At 40.9% G+C, this 21,295-nt stretch overlaps 1 protein-coding gene across 20 annotated transcripts in view; it reads right to left on the bottom strand.

Moving 5' to 3' along the window:
* The window catches only part of ATXN7 (ataxin 7), a 147,809-nt gene that overhangs the window by 73,176 nt on the left and 53,338 nt on the right, over positions 1–21,295 (bottom strand). For 11 of the 20 annotated variants that reach the window (XR_010132851.1, XR_010132853.1, XR_010132852.1 and 8 more), the window contains one exon: positions 17,711–17,764. The exons of the other annotated variants lie outside the window; for them this stretch is intronic. Coding sequence is in view for 6 of the 11 variants with exons in the window: in XM_063703881.1 (XP_063559951.1) it covers positions 17,711–17,764 (54 nt within the window). In the remaining 5 variants the exon portion in view is untranslated. The remainder of the gene's footprint in view (positions 1–17,710; positions 17,765–21,295) is intronic. 20 annotated transcript variants of the gene reach the window in all.

The following is a 21,295-nucleotide window of genomic DNA, read 5'->3' as shown; positions in this document are numbered from 1 at the left end:
TTCCACATGCAAAAAAAAAATTTAAAAAATTTTAAAAGGCAAGGCACACATACTAAGTATCAATAATTCAAAGTCACCCAGGAATTTAAAATATGGTTCCAAGAATGATGAGAACTATGCATTAATATCTGAAACTACTAATTGCTTACATTGAAGTGAACTAAAGTTTTCCCCCAAAGGTAGCTTTATTTAAAGAGAAGTTACAATAAAAATAAAGATAAATCTCCTGTGTCTAAAAGATTCTGTTGCACTCATACACATCAATTTAATGCTTTCATTGATGCTTGTGAAAACAATTCAAATCAATCAGACTCCTTCACTTTTCCACTCATTCCATAAATACTCATGGTGCCTCACAGCTGACAGCACTTGGTCAGACCAGGTCCCGTAAGTGTGAACTGTTCTTTTGGTTTTAATGCCAACTTCTCTCAACATTGTACCTTTTTAGCTTTGAATGCATTTTCCTTAGGTCTCACTTTATGCATAAAACCCATGTATACAGCTGCTTTCTCTGGTTTGGAAAGGGGAGGGGAGAGATTTGTAAGGCAACACTGAAGAGGGGAAAGGGGAGTGTTAACTGCTGGTTAATTACTTCTACTTCTAATCCTTCTTAATATTACAAAGGCTTTTTCTGTTTAAACAGATTAGGTGCAGTTTATTACCACTGGGAAATACTTAAATGCAAGTTTGTTTTGATCGTTAGTTCATTTGCTTATTTCTGTTTCAAAAACTAGAAGACCTAATGGCAATACTTCCACAAGAAAGTATCATGCATTCTCTTATCTCAGTTTTACTTCTTCAGACTTTGCAGTTTCACTATTTGTCCTTCCCGGGGAACCTGGTCAACATACCTGAACAAGGTACTCAAAGCTCACTTTACCACAACCATATGCAAACAAATGTGGCTGGCAGCTAACACCCTGACCAGCTACAATTCAGACTGATGTCTCAACCTAAAACACCTATTTCTTCCCAGATTTGTTTCGAGTGCTTCTGAAGTAAAAGGTCAGGCAAATGTTTAAAATACAACCTAACAACAGCTACCATGTCAAACATTTATTGAGAACTTAATGGGCCAAACAGTGTGCTAAGTACTTTACATGCTTTATGTTATGTAATCCTTGCAACCCTGTAGTATAGGTACCATTCTTAACCCCAGTTTACAAATGAGGAAACAGGCAGGCACCGAAAGATTAAGTAACTTGCCCAAGATCACACAGCTGACAAGAGGTGGGGCTAGTGATAAAGGTTAAAACTAGTTGACTCCTGATCCCAGTCCCTAACCAGCATGCAATGATACGTCACTGGTTACAAAGCTTCATTCCTTCCTCCAACACATATTTACTAAGGGTCCTACTATGTTTCATCTCTAGGGAAGAGTAAACAAGTAACTTAAAAATTCATCTCTTACAGAAGTGACCCAGCTTCCTACATTACAAATACTGTTTACTTTAAGACACTTGTGTATGTAAAACTATTCACATAAGTTACTTTTACACATAATACTACTTAAAATTCACCACTGGCCTAATAAACCTCTATTACCCCAAACTATGGTGTACAAAAAAATTATATTGAAAATGATTTGAGTAGGGGTTGAGTTCCAAATATGTTCAATTGAGGCATAAACCATTCAAGTATTTTTGAAAAAACTAATGTGACAATCCACATTTCCTCCCCACATTCAGCACTTAAAGACAAGAAGAAAAAAGAACTTTATGGGCTAATAAATGGAAACCAACAGAAACTATTCTTTTCCCCTACTAAGCCTTTGGTCTATTTTATTTTTGTTAACATATTTCTGTCCTCCCTCATTTCTGAAAAACAGTCGACACACTGCCTTATTTACGTCCATGCTTATCAGTAATGACATGGCCATATCTCTGCAAACAGTTGGTTAATTAATTCGTACCCCCATCTTCTGGCAGCCTGCCTATGCAACTGAACAGCAAAAATAATTACACTAGGCTAGGCAGGAACATTTTCACTCTTATTTTTTAGACGTCTTATCATTGAGCTTGTTGCCTTTCTTTAAATGAGTTTCAGTTGTAGAACACTTACAAATTAGATTGTGGTCATTTGAAAATGATAATGTTTTCATTCTTTACTATAGCTTGAATATTCCACTGGGACTGAAAGGGGCAGACTAGAAAATGGACCAACCAGTCAAAGGTACAAAATATGGGCTGAGTAGAATCACGGATAAAGAAAAATCAAGCTGTATTCAAGGAGAGATCATTATCTCTTTCATTATGTTATAATCTGAGGTTAAATCTATCAACAAATATTTACCTAGAACCTATCACAGGCAGTTCTCCCTACTTTCCTACACAAAACCATATGTGAGAAAGTCAAACAGGAGGTTATTAGGATCCTGCATGCCCCACCTCAAATCACAAAATTTCTACTTAGACCTCACCTTCGGGACTCAGTCTGAAGGGATATATTTCCAGCACTTCAGAGGTAAACACGACAGTCTCTTGACTAGCGTAAGACCACCTAACATATAATTGAGGTCATAACTTACTGTATATCTAATGATTTTCCTCTGTCTTGATTTTATAGCAGGTTTCCATTTCAAGGGAGGATTCAGTTGGCTATTTTCAAGTCAGCTAATATAATCCTTGAAAATTTCACAGACACCACATGGAGGCCAACCAGTTAAGTCCTACACAGTAAGTTGTGTCACTGATGTTAGCACAGATGGCTGTTTCAACCAGACGAGATAGCTGGCTTGCATTTAGAGGCCTTATTGTATGAAAAAAAAATCCATATAATTAAATACCGAAATCACAGGACAATGTGATGCTTATGGTTTGAGAGACTTGCAGGAATTGAGACTGAATAAGGGAAAAGCGACTAACATTCCACAATTATTTGTGTGTTTACTATGTTTAAGGTACTTTCTACATGAAAATACGGTAGTGAGCAAAACCTTGCCCTCATGGGACTTACATCTTAACATCTTAGTTGATTCATACCTCCTACTCCAAGCATATTTCAAAACAACATGCATTGAATGACTGGTAAAATTAGCCACACTATTTTTCTTTCTTTACAGCATATAGTACAATTTGCCTAAGCTAACAACACTTAAGATGCAACCCTGCTACATAAGGTTCGACATATCTGTTTATCCCCAGCATCTGGACATTAGTTTGTGCTGTATACTCACTTTTATAATGAGCAAAATGCAGTAAAACGATCAAATAACCACTCAAACTCATTGCTGAAAGGGCAAAACAGTGACTATTGAAAAAAACACTGTTGGTACTAATATCATCATGTGAAAGACTGTACTGTTTGTTGTCCTGAGCTGTATAAAGGTCCAAAACCATACGAAAGGCAGTTTAAGGGCATCATCACAGAACACAGGAAAGTGCAGACTGTTCAAAAGTTTGAAGCAGCATGTTCCAGTCACTGAGCTCACTATTGGGGAAAAAAAGGCACAGTATTATAGCCTTTGCCCATAAGGAGCTTCCAATTCAGTTGCAAAGCCCAGATATTCACAGAAATACCACATTCCTTAATGTCAAAGCTGCCATCGAGTGTGTGTGAATAGCTTTGGGGGAATAATTTTTTTTTAATGTACCCTTAGATGTTATAATCCATTCTGATTTCAGAAATACTAAAACAAGAGAAAAGTAGGCATCTTGGAAATAAGACTATACAGAGCAAGGGCTACTCTGGAACTTCATAGGTGCCACTGTGCAACACCAGTGAAACTCAAGATAGGGAGACAGTGCTCCCCTTGGTAGCCATCCCAAATAATTTAGTTACTGCAGGGCCACAAGAATCGCCATAAGTCATCTCCTCTATAATGTGACTGTTGAGAAAGGAACTAGCACTCTTTCAATAGTGGAAGAGCAGCAGCATCAACATTCACTCATTCATTACCTTTACTAAGCTACCTACTATGCAGTAAACACTGAAGAACATTTCTACATACCAGGCACTGTGCTCAGGGCTTTCTATATATTAAAGTTGTGGTTTTCAAGCACAGACAATTTTGCCCCCAGGAAACACTGGCAACGTTTGCAGACATTTTTGGTTGTCACAACTAGAATCCAGTGGTAGAGGCCAGAGAGGCTGCTAACACACAGCAAGATTAACTACTGTAATCCTACAATGCACAGAACATTCTCTCACAATAAAGAATTATCTGAGCCCAAATGTCAACAGTGTTGAGACTGAGAAACTCTACATTAATTAAAGCATTCTCGTAAGAGCCCTATGGGGGAGACGCAATTCAAATCCATGCCCACTCTGAGGAAACTGAAACAAAAAGGTGTTAAATAACTTGCCCAAGGTCTGTGGTAAGTGCGGTAGGGACTCTAACCCAGAAATCTGATGCTGCTGTGCAACAAACATTAAGTTCCTACAAAATTCTTGGTGATTACAGGAACTCAGAGAGGAAGTACTTTAAAAACTGAGTCACCACGACATAATACTCCTCAATTCACTCTCTATTCCTTCAGTTCCCATCTAGAAATATTCTCTTTCTGCCTCTCACCAAGAACACCTCTTTCCTAGTGCCCCACCCCTATTCAATTTTGATCTCTGGAAAGAAGTAGGATGACTGTATGATTTCTCCACCCATGGCTCAGAGTGGTTCCCATAAGCATAAACAAAAACACCCCCTGCCCCCAAGAACCCAGAAAACCAGCAGTTCTTTCCCTCTGTGAATCTTCTTCCCAGAAGCAGCAAATCATCAGGGCACTGTGCGCCAAAGAGGCCAGACTCTATCATAGCCTCCGAGTAGGCAGGAATGAGTAGGCTGTGGGAGGTGGAAGAGGCTGCCAGCTGGCAAGAAGTATGAAAGGACAGGACACAAGGGGGTGGTTTCAGACTTCCCCAGCTCCTGGAGGAATTAGTCTTTGGCTTCTCAATACGAATACAGTGTCAGCAATTAGCTGCAAAGGAGTTAGGCCAATTGATGATTCTAAAAACAATGATGAACATACGTAGCTTTTTAAGTACAACATTTGTGATTCAACCAACTACACAATTTCCAATCACCACTGTTTTGGAAAACCCAGGGTCATATCTTAAAATAAATAACCACACTAGCTAATTTAGAAAAAAAAAAAAACAACAGAAAAGAGAAAATCAACTAGCCACTCCCTCCAATAGGTAATGACAGTTATGAAGCATCAACTTGACTACCCATTCAGCAGGAACCACTGCGCACCCCTTTATTGCCCATTAAATGTTATATAACAAACTACTTTGCACAGGTTCATTTCAACACCCAGTAGAGAATACCACTTAATTGAGAGGGATACAAGGGACATTAACACAGTCACAGGGAAATTTTACTTCCCTTTTTTGCAAAAGAAAAGTAGCTGAAACTATAGTCACTTAACATTCTGTTTCCTGTTCAACCCCAAAATCTTGTTACAAGATATATAGTTCACTCATCACAGACTTTCTTGAGGGAGGCAAAAACGGTTTTTGCCTTTGAGACTGTGGAGGCCAGGGCTTGCAGAGTACATGAAGAAAGTCAACAACAAGGTGGCAAAAACTGTACCTCAGATTTTGTGTGGATTAAAAAAGCTAATGTCCTAGGTACTTTCAGATGCTGGATGAAGAACATTATTATAACCAGGAAGCCTACAATTAATTCTTCCTTTAACAACAACATTGACTACTTTGAAGGTCAGACTGCATTTTAAAATCACAGGGCTCTAAGTTTCTACAGGACAGAAAACTATAATTTCAACAGCCCAAGACTTGAAGAAAGGGAGACACAGGAAAAAAAGGTAGAGCCTGCCAGTTCCTTAGAGAGAGACTCAGAGAGAAAGGAAACATGTCCCTAGCCATAAAACATACTTCTCTGTCATCTAGATAGACCTCTGACACCTGAAACTTGTAGAGCCTTTTTGGAGGGCACTTTGACATTACCTCTTTAGATACACTCTTAAGTTGTCTGAGTTTACTTACAAAACAAGCAAACAAAAGCATCACTACTGCAAATAAACTTGTAAAAATAACTGTAGGACTGTTGGTAAAAGCAGCAACACTGCCAAGAGTCTGTATGTCCATCCATAAAGGTCAAGTTTAAACAAGAATAGCACACCCATAATACCAAAAACTAGGTAGTAGTTGAATAAAATTAGACAGATCTATCTGTGATGACATGTAACAATCTCCCTACGGCTGAATACAAAAAGCAAGGAGCAGACATAAAACTGGACCAGAGGCCTGGGGAAGCTGCCTGGAAGAACTACTGCCTAAGCCCCGATCTAAGAGATGAGAAGTAATTTTCTTTTTGTTGGGGAAAGGGGTCACGGGAAAGGAGCAGAGGGAAATTGTCTGGGAAAAAGGAAAGTGTACCTACACAGGGACAGCACATAACCTGTGAAAAAGCCAAGGAGTTTAGAGGCTGTGGTGGCCTTAGGCAAATAGAACACTGTCCACCAGCCACATTAAGTAGTTTTACCTTTACCCTAAGGGCAATGGCAATCAATGAAGTCATTTAAGCAAGAACAAGACCCTATTATATGAGAGTATTAGAAAGATCACCCTGGCTGCCACCTCAAGTCCTAAAGTCTGTCTCCCATTTGCCCTTAATTTACAAATAACTTCAGTTCCAAAACCTCAGGTAGGACTGAAATTTTTTTGTCTATCTGAAATGATGCATGCCTATGTGGTATTACTATGACAAAAAAATGTTCATCTTCTCAGCCTGGCCTACTTCTGACTCTTAACTTTTAATGCAGCCAAAATACTGTATGTTTCTGTAATTAATACTGCAGAAAACACAGCAGTGAATGCACTAAGCAAAACAAAACATTTAGAAACCAAATTAAAAAATTTTTTAATTACCTTGAATATGGGAACCTGCACAAACACCTGCTTTAAGTACAAGTAAAATAATAATGGAAATTTGTGATGATCTTATAAAAAAACACTTTGGATATTCATTGGTGGTGCTAAACACTGAGTCATGAGGGCTTTTGAAAATCTGTTGGAAGGTATATTTTCTCTACCTAGAAAACTGTACTCAGGTAAATATGGCCAATATTTCGCACATATAGATGAAGTGACGCAAGGACCTCCCATTGCTCAAATAACCCCAGTTTGAGAATCCCTGATTTCAAAGCCCACACCCTTGTCCTTCCTGTGTCTACTTCCAAACTCAGGCTTCTCTTTCCTTTGACACAGTTTTATTATCGTTAAAACTTATATCTGCCACCCATGTCACCTAAATGACAAGGGAGACACTAAAAGAGAGCAGCATTTAATGTAAACTCTTTTCCTAAAGTAAAAGTTTCAGGGGCAGTAGGGCAATTTAAAGAGGGTATGGGTGGAGACAAAGGAGATCACAGTCAAGGCTATTTGAAAAAATAAAAAAATAGATGGCAATAATGTTCCTTTTATCTGAAGAGAAGACAAAAAGGCCATAAGGAAAAGAGAACACTGGATCAGACCTGTAGCGGCCTCATTAGCCAGGGGCCTTCAGTTTGCTCTCTGTAGCAAGAGAAAGTCCCGAAGTGTCCTCTATGGCCTCCAGGGGCTCTCCCTGAGCCCCTGACAACCTAGTCAAGGCCAGACACACTATAAGCATAGATTCCACACATGGGTATTCACAGCTATTGCCTACAAAACCTTTATCAGAGTTATAATACAACTTGGGGTAATTAAGCTTCATGCTTTCTCCTCTACTTTTTTTTGGGGAGGCGGGTGCTTACAAGTTAGTAACAGCAAGAAGATCAGCACTAGAAACAATAAATCAACAAACTTCTGCTGTAGGCTGGATGTGGTGGCTCACGCCTCTAATCCCAGCACTTTGGGACACCGAGGCAGGAGGAATGCTCGAGCCCAGGAGTTCAAGATCAGCCTGGGCAACACAGTGAGACCCTCTCTCAAACAAACAAACAAACAAAACTTCTACTGTATATGCCATTAACTCCAGCGTTAAGGGTCCACCTCTTCTAGATCCTTGTGTCTCACCTTCAGTTTCTTAGCAGTTCTTTGAAACAGCATCATTCTACTCTCCCAAGCCACATACGGCAATCAACAGCCATATTTAACGAAATCAATGCACAAGTTCTTATTGTATCTTCACAGAAGTAGCCACCTGTCTAGTGTCCTAAAACTTGGTGCAAAAATTCTTAAGCAGTACAGATACATTCGAATCCATTAAAAATTTTGTAAACTTGCCGGGTGCGGTGGCTCATGCCTGTAACCCCAGCACTTCGAGAGGCCAAGGCGGGCGGATCATGAGGTCAGGAGATCGAGACCATCCTGGCTAACATGGAGAAACCCCGTCTCTAATAAAAATACAAAAAAATTAGCCGGGCGTGGTGGTGGGCGCCTGTAGTCCCAGCTACTCAGGGGGCTAAGGCAGAATGGGGTGAACCCGGGAGGCGGAGCTTACAGTGAGCCAAGATTGCACCACTGCACTCCAGCCTGGGCAACAGAGCGAGACTCCATCTCAAAAAAAAAAAAAAAAAAAAAAAAAAATTGTAAACTCTGGGATTTGAAAAAGATCAAGTGGCTATTCTTCCACTCTGGACTTCTCTCTTCATTTGACAGGGCCCAGATATAGACAGAATTATGGCCAAGGCCTTCCAGGGAAAGCTGTGGAAGGGCTACACACAAAGAGATCCTATTACAGGATATTTTCATCAGGCAAATAAGAATTGGAGTAATGATGCCAAACCAATAGCTTGCAAGGTATATTCCCTACTCACTCTCTAGTTACCTTTTCACAAAACTGACAGCACTTAAAATTTCCTGGGGATTTGGGAATAAAAATAAAAACTTATCTTTTAAAATGCAAGGAAAATCTGTCTCTGAACAGGGGCTGGTAAATTTTACCAAATCAAGCATTAAAGCCTGACCTCTCAAAGTCCTCGGCACTATTTCAGAACCATTAAAATATATATTAAGACCCATTTTTCATGTTAAAAAAATTATGTCCTATTTAGTCATAACCATTTCAAAACCCTAGATTCCTGCCAAAGACTACTGGGCAGGTAATTCCCAGTTCCTGTGGATGGATCGGGGAGCCTCTCAGTCATCTCTCCACTACTTGTCAGTCAGCTCACTGGCAATACACAGTGTGAACCACTGTGTGATGAGCCAAGGACAGGGTTCTGGGACAGGCTCTGCGGTCAGAGAGAGCAAGCTGGCCTGGTCTTTGAGCAAACTCCCATCGGCCTTATGCCTGCCCTGACACACACAGGTAAGGCCACAGTAATGTAACACGACCAAGTCTAAAGAAAATATCTGATGAAAAGTTCTGTCCTTTGTTGTTGTTTGAACTTATTTCCTTTCTGGGTAGCATTACCACCCGGGCAAGCAGAGATGGGGAAAAAAGAATGAGAGGTCAGATCAATCTACTTAGTTACTTAATATCAACCAGAGTCTTGCTTAATGGGTACGAGTAAAAATTAACAATTCTAATTTTCAAAAGAAAGGCATGCCGGGCGCAGTGGCTCACGCCTGTAATCCCAACACTTTGGGAAGCAGAGGCAGGCGCATCACGAGGTCAGGAGATCGAGACCATCCTGGCCAACATGGTGAAACCCGGTCTCTACTAAAAATACAAAAATTAGCTGGGCATGGTGGTGCGTGCCTGTAATCCCAGCTACCTGGGAGGCTGAGACAGGAGAATAGCTTGAAACAGGGAGTCGGAGGTTGCAGTGAGCCGAGATGGCGCCACTGCACTCCAGCCTGGCAACAGAGCGAGACTCCATCTCAAACAAAAAAAAAAAAAAGAGAGAGAGAAAGCTTCCTGGATAATCTTTGGATTACATTGATTTCCATGCATTATTCTAAAATGTTGTAATAGTTGTGTTTATCTTCTCAGATGTAGACATTGTCCTAAGTGGGTAATAAATACGCCATTTCCCTTTTATGTTTAATTTCTGAATTGTTTTCACCTGTCTCAACTAACCATTAGGATTTGCTTTCTCAGAGTTAACCATTTCTCCACCATGCATTCTACAAACTATATACCCTATAGAGTTTAGATGAACCCTTATGTGGACTAATATGCACACTCAAGCCTCCCAAAGGTTTTAGGCCCAAGGTCCTGAGATAATCCATTTCCCCCTCTCCACCAGAACTTCACTACTGCTGCTATTATCTAAAACATTAACCAAGCAAATTCCCTGATTTTAAACTGCTCTCTGGAGTGCGCCTGATGCTTTACTCATTTACCAATAAATAAAAGCCTATTCCTGTTGTCCCCACAAATGTCAGCTCAACATGCAGAAATAAGCCACTGCTGAATTGATAAATCAGGGAACCATCTGGCTATGGGGTGAGCCAGACCAGGAATCGCAGCTTTGCCACTCATAAGCAGTGAGATTTGGGACAGTGTAACTTTCCTGAGCCTCAGTTTCCTCTTTAAAATGGGGATAATATAAATACCTGTTTCAGACTACTGTTGTAAGGATTGAGGCAGTTCATGTAAAGCTCTTTACTCAGTGCCTGACACACACAGTAAGTGCTCAAAGAATGAGAGCTACTATTATTACTACCACTACTTTCTACCAGGTATTGTCTAAGATGCTTAATTTTTTAAGTTATCAATTACTTTTCAAAAATACCTTGGCACTCAAATAAAATGGGTATGCAACCATACAGCTACAAGGATTTGTCATATGTTCATAATTCTTGATTGCCATCTATCTAAATCCTATATATAAGTAGCTGCTTTTTTGTTTGTTTTTGACAAAGGGTCTCGCTCTGTCACCCAGGCTGGAATGCAGTGGCATGAAGACAGCTCAATGCAGCCTCAGCCTCCTGGGCTCAAGTGATTCTCCCACATCAGCCTCCCAAAATGCTAGGATTACAGGCGTGAGCCACTGCGCTCAGCCTTCAGTAGCTATTTTTACTTCAGAATTACTAGTGAAGAAAAAAAGAGGATCTTTGTGAAATTTCTACAAAGACTACCCAGCACTGATGAATAAAAAAATTAATTGTTGTATTTGTTACCCTAGCGTAACTACAACCACAATGAGAATATGATTCATGAATAGATTATAAACTCACATAACACAGATTATTTTCAGCAACAGCCACCAGCTTTTAAGAAAACATCTACCAAACAACAACATCTTTTGAAGAAATAGCCATCGCAGCTGCCAGTTAACAATGAAAAGCTCACCAGACATGGGGCTAAGATAAGAGGAACAGAAAGTGTAGCATTTAAAATCTACAGCAGACACCGAGTCTGTCTCCAGTACAGTAGTTCATCAGAGTGGAAAGAAAAAGGCCTAGAAACAGAAATAAAGGGAAGGGAGAAAATAAATATCCTATTCAGAGGCTGAAAAAAAGCACAGAGTTTATCTTGGGAAAGAAAACCCTGGTGATGTAACAGACGGATTCAAGCACACTGTCATTTATTTGTATATACCAGCTATTCCAAAACCATTTCTCTCTTCATGGCTTATTGTTACTCAACAAAAAAAGAATACCAGGACTTTGAAACCAAAGACGAACCACGCTCTATCACCAACAGGGGAGTGTTATGCCGCGAATGTTATCTCCCTCCTTCAACAAGAATTATTATTAGTGGGTGGTCTATACTGTTTTCCCCCTCCGGGCCAATTGTGCAAATTAGCCAAGACCTATGTAAACACTTCTCATGATAATTCCTTCTACCTGGCATTTATACCCCAAATCTAACAATAACAGCACCTTTCAGAAAGAGTGATGGCTTGGTTTATGTTGACACCAGACAGCAATGGATATCTTTTGATAATGGCTATAAAGCAATATAGAGAGTGATGTGGAAAACTCAAGAAGGTGACTCCTACCAGAAATACATTTGACCCAGCAGTCCCATTACTAGGTATATACCCAAAGTATTATAAATCATTCTACTATAAAGGCACATGTACATGTACATGTATGTTTACTGTAACACTATTTACAACAGCAAAGACTTGGAACCAACCCAAATGCCCATGAATGATAGACTGCATAAAGAAAATGCGGCACATACACCCCATGGAATACTATGCAGCCATAAAAAGAATGAGTTCACGTCCTTTGCAGGGACATGGATGAAGGTGGAAGCCATCATTCTTAGCAAACTAACACAGGAACAGAAAACCAAACACCGCATGTTCTCACCCATAAGTAGCAGTTGAACAATGAGAACACATGGACACAGGGAGGGGAACATGACACACTGGAGCCTGTTGGGCATTGGGGGGCAAGGGGAGGGAGAACATTAGGACAAATTAAAAAAAACGGTGACACTTAACCTAAGTCTAGCAGGTTTAGAAGAAACCATCAGGGAAGAGGTGTGGGGCAGCAGGAGAAGCAGTAGCCCGTCAGTGGGAAGAGCATATGCAAGAACTGAGAAGTGGGAAAAAGCCCAAGTGGAGCCTGTGGGCAACAGTAAAGGATTTGGATTTTCAGTTGGCTACAAGGCCCTGTGTGATCTGCCTGCCCAACTCACTCATAACCCTTCAGCACCTGACCTTTTCCACAGCACTCTCTCCACGCCGGCCTCTCCAACCACTCCGCCCCCTGCTGTTCTTCAAAACACCAGGTCTTCTCCAACCAGAGACTTCAGATTTGCTGTTCCTTCTGTGTGAAAGCTTGTCCACAATATGCACGACTGAAGCTCTCACATCCTACAAGTCACGATTCAGAAAATCCCTTCTCACCCCACTTAAAATTGTATTTCCCATACTTTATCTTTTTCCAAAACACCCCTTACCACCTGCCATATACTTTTCTTTAACTCGTTGTTGTTGCCTGTCTCCTCCACTAAAATAAACCTTTAGAGGGCAGTTCTTTGCTGTTGTTTTTCTGAAAATGAGAACAATACCTAGCACAAAGTAGATGCTCAATAAATATGTGTTGTATGAATGAACAAAGGCAAGCAAATAGAAACCATTAAAGGGTTTTACCGGGGAGAAACAATTCATTTTGATTCATTTGATTGTACAAGTACATTTTAAAATTCCACTTCCTCCATTTATCATTACCTAGAAACTTCGGGATTTCACATTAGGGAGGTGGCTACATGCCCAACTGGCCCTTAACTTTAGCTACCACCAATTCATTTCTACAATGCTACCATAGTGATCTTTCAAACATATCTACTCCCATCTCCTGTCCTCCACTACATACCTGCCAAGGCTGCAACAAGTTCCAGGGTCCCACACACTGATGCCCCAGCCTCACAAGCTGCTTCCACACCAGACTGGCTAACTCTCCAACTCTCCCCGTTCGCCTCTTCCAGGAAGCCTTCCTTTCCTGATCTCTACTTCTTCACCCCAGTGCTCTGACAGGATTCCACCTCAAGTTGCTGAGATTTCTGATTTTCTGGGTACACACTCTCACTATCCAGGCCTTGCTAGGGAGTTTACATTTTCTTCTAAGGGTGCTGGGAAGCCTCTGAAGCAGCAGTCCCCAATCTTTATCACACCAGAGACCAGTTTCGTGGAAGACAATTTTTCCACTGACCAGGGTTGGGGGGGTCAGGGGAACCTCAGATCAGGCATTAGATTCTCATAATGAGCACGCAACCTAGATCCCAGGCATGGACAGTTCACAACAGAGTTTGTGCTCCTATGAGAATCTAATGCCACTGATCTGACAGGAGGTGGAGCTCAGGCAGTAATGCTCAGTCCCTCACCCCCACTTACCTCCTGCTGTGTCGCCTGTTTCCTAACAGGCCATAGGCGGGTACTGATCCACAGCGGAGAAGTTGGGGATCCCTACTACAAAGGATGCATAAATGTCTGTTGTTACTTGGCTGTATCCCTGTATCCTTGCCTGGATACTTAAAAAGGAAGACAAAACTCTTCCTCTGTGAACAGATCATCTCCCAACTTCCCTCTTCCTTCACAGAAATGACGAGAACGAACTAACCATCTTATTCCACAATTCTACATCCCTACCTGCAACTGAATCCACATGCTTTTCCTCTCGTGAGAATGTGATAAAGTCTCTGATTCCATCCAAAACCAGCCTGTCCATGTGGACTCTGAGTTGCATCTCCTTTTTCCAACTCAAGGTACTATACTTGTGATTATCAATTCTTTTCACATGTGACCAATTATCCCTTACTCTTGGATCATTCCCAGTGGCAGACAAACATTCCCTAATACTATCCAAATAAAATAAAACAAACCTCCTCATCATTCCCTTAGGTCCTTTACCCCATGTCTTCATCCTGCTACTGCCTCATTTCTCCAATCCCCTTTCAAAGTGAAACCCTTTAAAAAGCTGTCCATACTTGCCCTCTCCACTTCTTCAGTTCGGGCTATCACTTCCCCATACAATGAGGGATCTGCCTCCCCAAGTCTCCAGATTAAGGTCATTAATGACCTTCATACTGTCAAAGCCAGAGATCGATTCTCTGGCCTGACTTTACCTCACAGCAGCATGTAACAGAGACCATCACTCCTCACTTAAAGCATGTTCTTCTCTCTTCCCAGATTCACCAGCACCACACTCATCTGGTTTCCTTACTGCCTCACTGGAGAGTCCTCCTCGCCCACTCACCACCTCACTGTGGAGGGACCCAAGGCTCAGCCCTTGGCCCTAATGGATTCTTTATTGACACTCCTATCTTAGGAAACAAACCTAGGTCCCACGACTTTCCATGTCCTCTGTATGTTGAGGATACAGACTGACCCAGTCTCCACCCCAGACTGCTCCACCATGCTCCAGATTGTGTATTCAATTGCTGACACCACAGCCGCACATGAACGCCCACTAAGTACGTCAAAAGCAGTGTGGCCAAAATCAGAGCTGCTGACCCTGAGTCTCCCACATTCTCCAGCATTCCTCAGTTCATTAAGTGGTACCATTCAGTTGCTCAAGCCCCAAATCCCAATTCTTATATTTCTCCCTCATCCACATCCAATTTTTCATAAAATCATGTAAACTCCACCTCCAAACATATCCTGAACAGGATAATCTCTCTGCATTACCACTGCCATTAGCAAAGTCTAAGCCACTATTACCTCTAACCTGGTCAGCCAGTCCCTCCACATATTAGCCAGTGATCTTAACATGAATTAGATCATTCCCTTGCTGAAGCTACCCCTAACCACCAACTATCCCCCCAACTTTCATTACACTTAAATCCAAATTCCTTTCCTTGGCCTCTACAGTCTAACCTTGTCAGCATTATTTCCCTACATTCCTCCCCCTTCCCTTCTCAGAGTGCCCCTTCCAGATGATCTGATGGCTGCTTCTTTCTTTTTTACTTTTTGAGACAGGGTCTTGCTCTGTTGCCCAGGCTGGAGTCCAGTATGCGCAATCACAGCTCACTGCAGCCTTGACCTGCTGGGCACAAGTGATCCTCTCACCTCAGCGTCCTGAGTAGCTGGGATTACAGGTCACCATGACCAGCTAATTTTTTTTGTAGAGATGGGGTCTCACTATGTTGCCAAGCTGGTCTAGAACTCCTAAACTCAAGTGATCCTCCCGCCTCAGCCTCCCAAAGTGCTAGGATTACAGGTGTGAGCCACCACGCCCAGCCTGTGGCTACTTCTTTCTCAGCATTCTGGTCTCAGCTCAAATGTTAAATGCTTAGAAAAGTCTTCCTTGATCATGTTAGTTAGAATCCCCCTAACCCCAACTCATTACCCTACTTTGACTTCACAGCATTCAACAGTCCTTGGAAATATTTGTGTATTTACTGTGTCTCACTTCCCTAGAGGGCTGGGGCTCCATCTGATTTGTGTCACTCTATCCCTAACACCCATCAGAAAACCTGGCACTTAAATATCTGCTGACCAACTGCCTGACTTGGGAGTTAGGACTGTGCTTTCTCACCTTGTGTGGAGTTGTATCCTCAGACTTTATCTAGCCTAGCATGAGGCCCAGAGAACATGGGATAAAAGCTAAATGAGTGAAGTTAAGGCAAAACAGTCAGAAGATTCTCAAGGCAGTAATCACAAAATAAACAAAATACACGGTCTGAAACTGGTCAGAAAGTGAAATGACCAGGTTGGCAAGTTTCAGTTTTGCTTACCAGTAACTGCCCAAAGTAGTTACATAGGTGTCCTTGATCGAGTGTGATTTGCCCTAAGTCCAAATCCTGTAACTGAAAATACAAAATTGGCCCAGAGTGGGATTACACAGAATGATGGCTTCTGTGTTCCATGCTTCTATTATTAGTAAAATCTTTACAGTGAGCATGTATTAACTTCTGTAATAATTTTTTCCATTAAAACCAATCTTTCTATATAGTTTCCAAAAAGAACAAGGTAATTTAAGTGAAGAACTGCTAAGTTAAATTGGAAATTTCCAAGAACTGAAAAGGCAATTTTCTAAATTCCCTCTACAGGCAGAAAACCCCCATGACTATCACCACACATTAAAAAAATCATGTAAATAGGATCCTCATTTATCTTTCTGATCCACTCCCCACCTTCATGATGACTTTATTACATTGCCTATAATTTACCTTTTTTGCCCAGAAAAAAGGGGGTTTGAAAAACATTACAAGCAGCAGCATAAAGAAGCACAAACTACAGGCTTCCAGAAGATGAGCAAGTACAACTCTGCATAAGCAGGAAAAAGTAAATACCCACATCATGCTTCTCTCTGCAAGTCAAAGAGGTGGCTAAAGGAGGAACTAAGAAATGTCACCTCTCACTTCCCATTTTTACTAGAGTCCAAGAAGGCATGAAACTGAGGTTTGGGCATGATTGCTCATGCCTATAATTCCAACACTCCGGGAGGCTGAGGTGGGAGGATTTCTTGAGCTCCAGAGTTTGAGACCAGCCTGGGCAACATGGTGAAACCCCGTCTCTACAAACAAAATACAAAAATTAGCCGGGCATGGTAGTGTGCACCTGTGGCCCCAGCTACTCAGGAGGCTGAGATGGGAGGATTGCTTGAGACCAGGAAGTGAAGTCAAGCCCGCAGTGAGCCGTGGATCATGCCACTGCACTATAGCCTGGGCAATACAGCAAGACCCTGTTTCAAAAGAATAAAAAAGAAAAAAAAAAAAAAGGAAAAGGAAAAGAAAAAGAAAAAAACTGCGGTTCATTTGCTACACTCTGTCATGCCAGAGTTTCCTCTCACTGCCTACACCTTGCGTGCTAAAGCAAAACTGGCATTTCACTTTCTGCTGCTCCTCTGACAGTCCTGGCTGACGACTTGATTAAAGGCGTGCTTGTGACACTGTGCTTTCATTACTGATAACCTGCATTATATCATTTAATTCTCCCAACCCCTATTAGTTACTAGCATTATTCTCATTTTATACCTGAGTCAAGTGAGGCTCAGTAAAGCTATGCAGTTTCCTTCAAATTGCTCACCTACTAGATCTTAGATTTGAGCCCAGGCTTAATTCTAGAACTGGGGTTCCCAGAACTGTCTCTGTGTAAAGCTAACTTCTGCAAACTTGCCATATGGAACTTCTTTTCTGCATAACACCAACCAAGAGCACACAGAAACAGGGTTCCCTGGAACACACTTTTGGAAATAATGATTTAAAGCTATGGTAGTCAAACACCAAAATAGATACTCTTCTCTGCGAAGACCACAGTGAAATGAAAAAAATAATGACAGTGTAATATGTGTTTCCTAAAGTGAAACTTTTTCACAATTAAAGGACTGTCCTTTATTCCAAAACAATGTTCTCATACTTTTTTGAGGGTAAGTACATATAAATTGCCAACAACCGTATGTCTGGAGTCCCCAAATTATTTCTGAAACTTTCTTGTTTGAAATATAAAGCCTGGGGATAACTGGTTAAAAGCATTACCTTTTTTTCTGTTGCATGACTGGAGTTCAGGATTATGGAAAACATCTGTATAACCTGGGAGGGAAATAGTTTCTGTTTTAAGATTGTGAATCTAATTGATAATGAACTAGTGCTTTTTCCTTGCCATATGCTTACATATAAGAGAAAAAAACATTTCATGCTAGCAGGGTCTTTATTACAAAGAAGAACAAGAATACTTAATCTAGTTTTACGTTATGAGTGGGTGAAATGCAAAAATCGTTCTCCTTCTTCTGCTCATTTATTATAATCCCCGCTGTACAAGATGAATATAAATGTAACCCTCTGCCTTTTTCTCAAAAGTACAGTAACTCCAACTGCTAAGTCTACTAACAGGCTTCTTTTTCTTAGAACTTCAATCAAAAAATACTTTAATAATCAGAGGGGCACATTTATTAGAAATACTGCCATAAAAACTTTCAACATCAATGTGATTAAAAGCAATCTGGCACTGAAATGCTATTTAAATAGTGAAATTTCACTTCTCCCTTTTTAAAGGAATTTTTTTTAATGGCACAAATCCCAGATGATTGTGTTTGCTATCTGCTGCAACCTTAACTTTCATTTAATCTTTTTTTAAAAAGCCAATTACTTCTAATGCAAACTGCAGATACTTCCCCTCCCCCTCAAAGAAAAAATGTTATAAAAGAACAACTAAATACAACACACCGACTGTTGTAAGGCACAGCAAGGAAAAGGCTCTGATATTTTTACTTAAAAAAAAATGGCTTTTGGTAAAGGTCAGTATTTCTAGGCAAGGATAAGAAAAACAAAGGTTAGGGTGACCTGCTCAAGCTCATGAAAAGCCATGTACATTCTGGAAAGGGCTCGGAACAGCAGAATGGTTAAGCATGTGAGCTGTGGAGTAATTAGACAGATCTGGGTTACAGGGCCTCTTACATGCCTTGTGATCTTAGCGGGCTACCTCACTTTTCTGAGTCGTAGTTTCCTCATCTGTAAAATGGAGATAATGGTGATACCTAGATCACATGACTGTGATTTATAAATACCTCATACTTCCCTCCTGAGACTAGAGTTTACAAGAACCAATCAAAACTGTAAATTGGACACAGCTTGGGAACCCCATCCTACTGTGCACATGGAAACATGTGCATGGTCTCCATGAATTGTGAAACATGAGGGTTCAGAAATTCAGCATGGATTGTGCCAGGTGTTACTTTCCAGTAAGCACAAAATGATAAAGATATGGGGCCTAAAGAACACCGTCTGCCTTCTTCTCCAATCAAAATGCAGATTTGTTTCCCCGTCAATTCTTCCTATAACTCCTAAGACCTGTAACAAGGCTTCAGCTTCTCTAAACCAGCTCAGGGGCAGCGATTCTGGAGAATCTGAATGGAAATTCCATGAAAGTTCTGGACTCTTTCTCTTGCATATTTACATACCATGAGGGGCTTAACAGAACTCAAGCACCATTCTCATGGTCCATGGCTCTTGGAAGCTGGGGCAATAACAGCGCTATTCGTGCTCTGTATGTGAACTGCTCCCAACCAGGTGTATGCCATAAAAAAGTCACACACCTGGGACTGTTGTGGGGTGGGGGGAGGGGGGAGGGATAGCATTAGGAGATATACCTAATGCTAAATGACGAGTTAATGGGTGCAGCACACCAACATGGCACATGTATACATATGTAACAAACCTGCACATTGTGCACATGTACCCTAAAACTTAAAGTATAATTAAAAAAAAAAGATAGTGAATGATAAAAGTGGACAAAGACAGCAACCTTCTTATGTGAAACCATTTCTACTCTCCATTATTTCCTTCTAACTCAACATGTTTAATATTGAATGAACTCTTGGTTTAAGACTAACGGATTTTATTATTTTGAAGATTCTCCCCTTCAAAATAGACAGTTCAAGAATAATAAGACCGTATTCTGCAATTCTGCAGATTGGGTTTCCTTTTATCAACCAAGGAACTCATCAGTACAGTGGTCAGCAAACTTTTCCTGTAAAGAACCAATAGTAAGTGTTTTGTGATTGGTGGGTCATATGGTCTCTGTTGTGTGTAGTCAACTCTGCTGTTCACTGTATGCAGCAAGCAGCCACAGACAAGTAAATGAATGCCCGTCACTACGTTTCAATAAAATTTAGTTATGGACACTGACATTGAAGTCTCATATAATTCTCACATGTCATGAAATCTTTTGAGTTTTTATTCCAACCAATGCAATGCAAAAACCATGCAGGCAAGATTTGGCCCACACGCCGCAACTGGGGAAAAGTCCCTGCTACAGGAGGGTCTTTCTGGGTTTCTGGGGGTTCCTGCACCTACGGGTTAGTGAAGAGCTTACAAGGAAGGAGTCACGCACAGGAGCTGTCAGCAAGGACAATGCCCACTGTCATGGCCACGCTGATTCTCATCTATGGAGGTGTTTCTTAAGTGTGGGCGATCTGTAACTAAATCACCTGACTGCTCCTTACATGTGCATTAATGTTCAACAAGCACGAGGTGATGCTGAGGCAGGGAACTTGGATTTTACCGATTCCTGTCTGAGGCTTGGTTTATATCTGCACATAAGATATAAGCAGACTGCAAGTACTGCCATCTGCAGAACCTTTACACACCCACAGAGAGGATCAGGGATGGTAGCCTGACTTGCCTCAAAAGAAAGGTGCAGAACACAAAAAGCCTCCATTTTGCAGGAAATAAGTTGAAGTCCATGTGAGCAGAAAATAAAAACCAAAAGAAATGATATGCTTCAAAATAATTCACTGTGGGGAGTAGGGCAGAGGTGAAACAAGACTGGGCCATGACTCATTATTTGTTGAAACTGTGTGATGGATACAAGGAGGATCATTAAAATATTTTCTCTACTTTGTATATTTCAAATTGTTCATAAGAAACAGTTGAAGAGAAAAGCAGACAAAAGAAACCCTAGAGAAAAACAGAAATGCTCTCTATTTAAGGGAGAGGATATTATACCCACAATGTAGTACCTTTAACAGTAAAATACTTCACAAACACCTATTTGTTTTCCATTAATTAACCATGAACCATTTTTTTCCCCTAGGAAAGAAAAAAGGTGGTACTCTGTTGACTCAGTCTGTGTTTACTGAGGCTATCCAACTCCCTAGCAAGCTTGGTTTTTTTTTTTTTTTGTTTTTTTTTTGAACTCTAGTTGCCTACAGGTGCTAACCACACACTTTTCCATCTTGCCCCAGGCTCAATCACGTTCAGGTTAATTATGAGAAGGAAATAACCCGTCATCAAGTGTGGACATCACACTGGGTTGCTATTCTACTTCTTTGCCTAAATATCAAAGATAAGAGAGGTGATGTCCTGTCTGTACCCTTTCTGGAAAGTGTAAATGGAGCACTATATTAAGGACAGAGCAACGAAAAGTGCCGAAACCTTCTGGCCTCCCCTGGGGCCATACAGCAACACCCCCTAAACCCACAAACACACAGAATACTGTCTTCTTTTGGAGTCACAATACAATGAAAAATTGGTCATTTGAATCACACACTAGAGTCACTCAATTCAATCTTCCTAGTAGCTCTACTCATCCACTTTTGGGGCAAATATTTACTGAGCACAATG

Source organism: Gorilla gorilla, chromosome 2 (genome assembly GCF_029281585.2).
Source record: "Gorilla gorilla gorilla isolate KB3781 chromosome 2, NHGRI_mGorGor1-v2.1_pri, whole genome shotgun sequence".
NCBI classification, from domain to species: Eukaryota; Metazoa; Chordata; class Mammalia; order Primates; family Hominidae; genus Gorilla; species Gorilla gorilla.
Note: the sequence above shows the minus strand (reverse complement) of the source record. Positions and strands in the feature narration are given on the sequence as shown.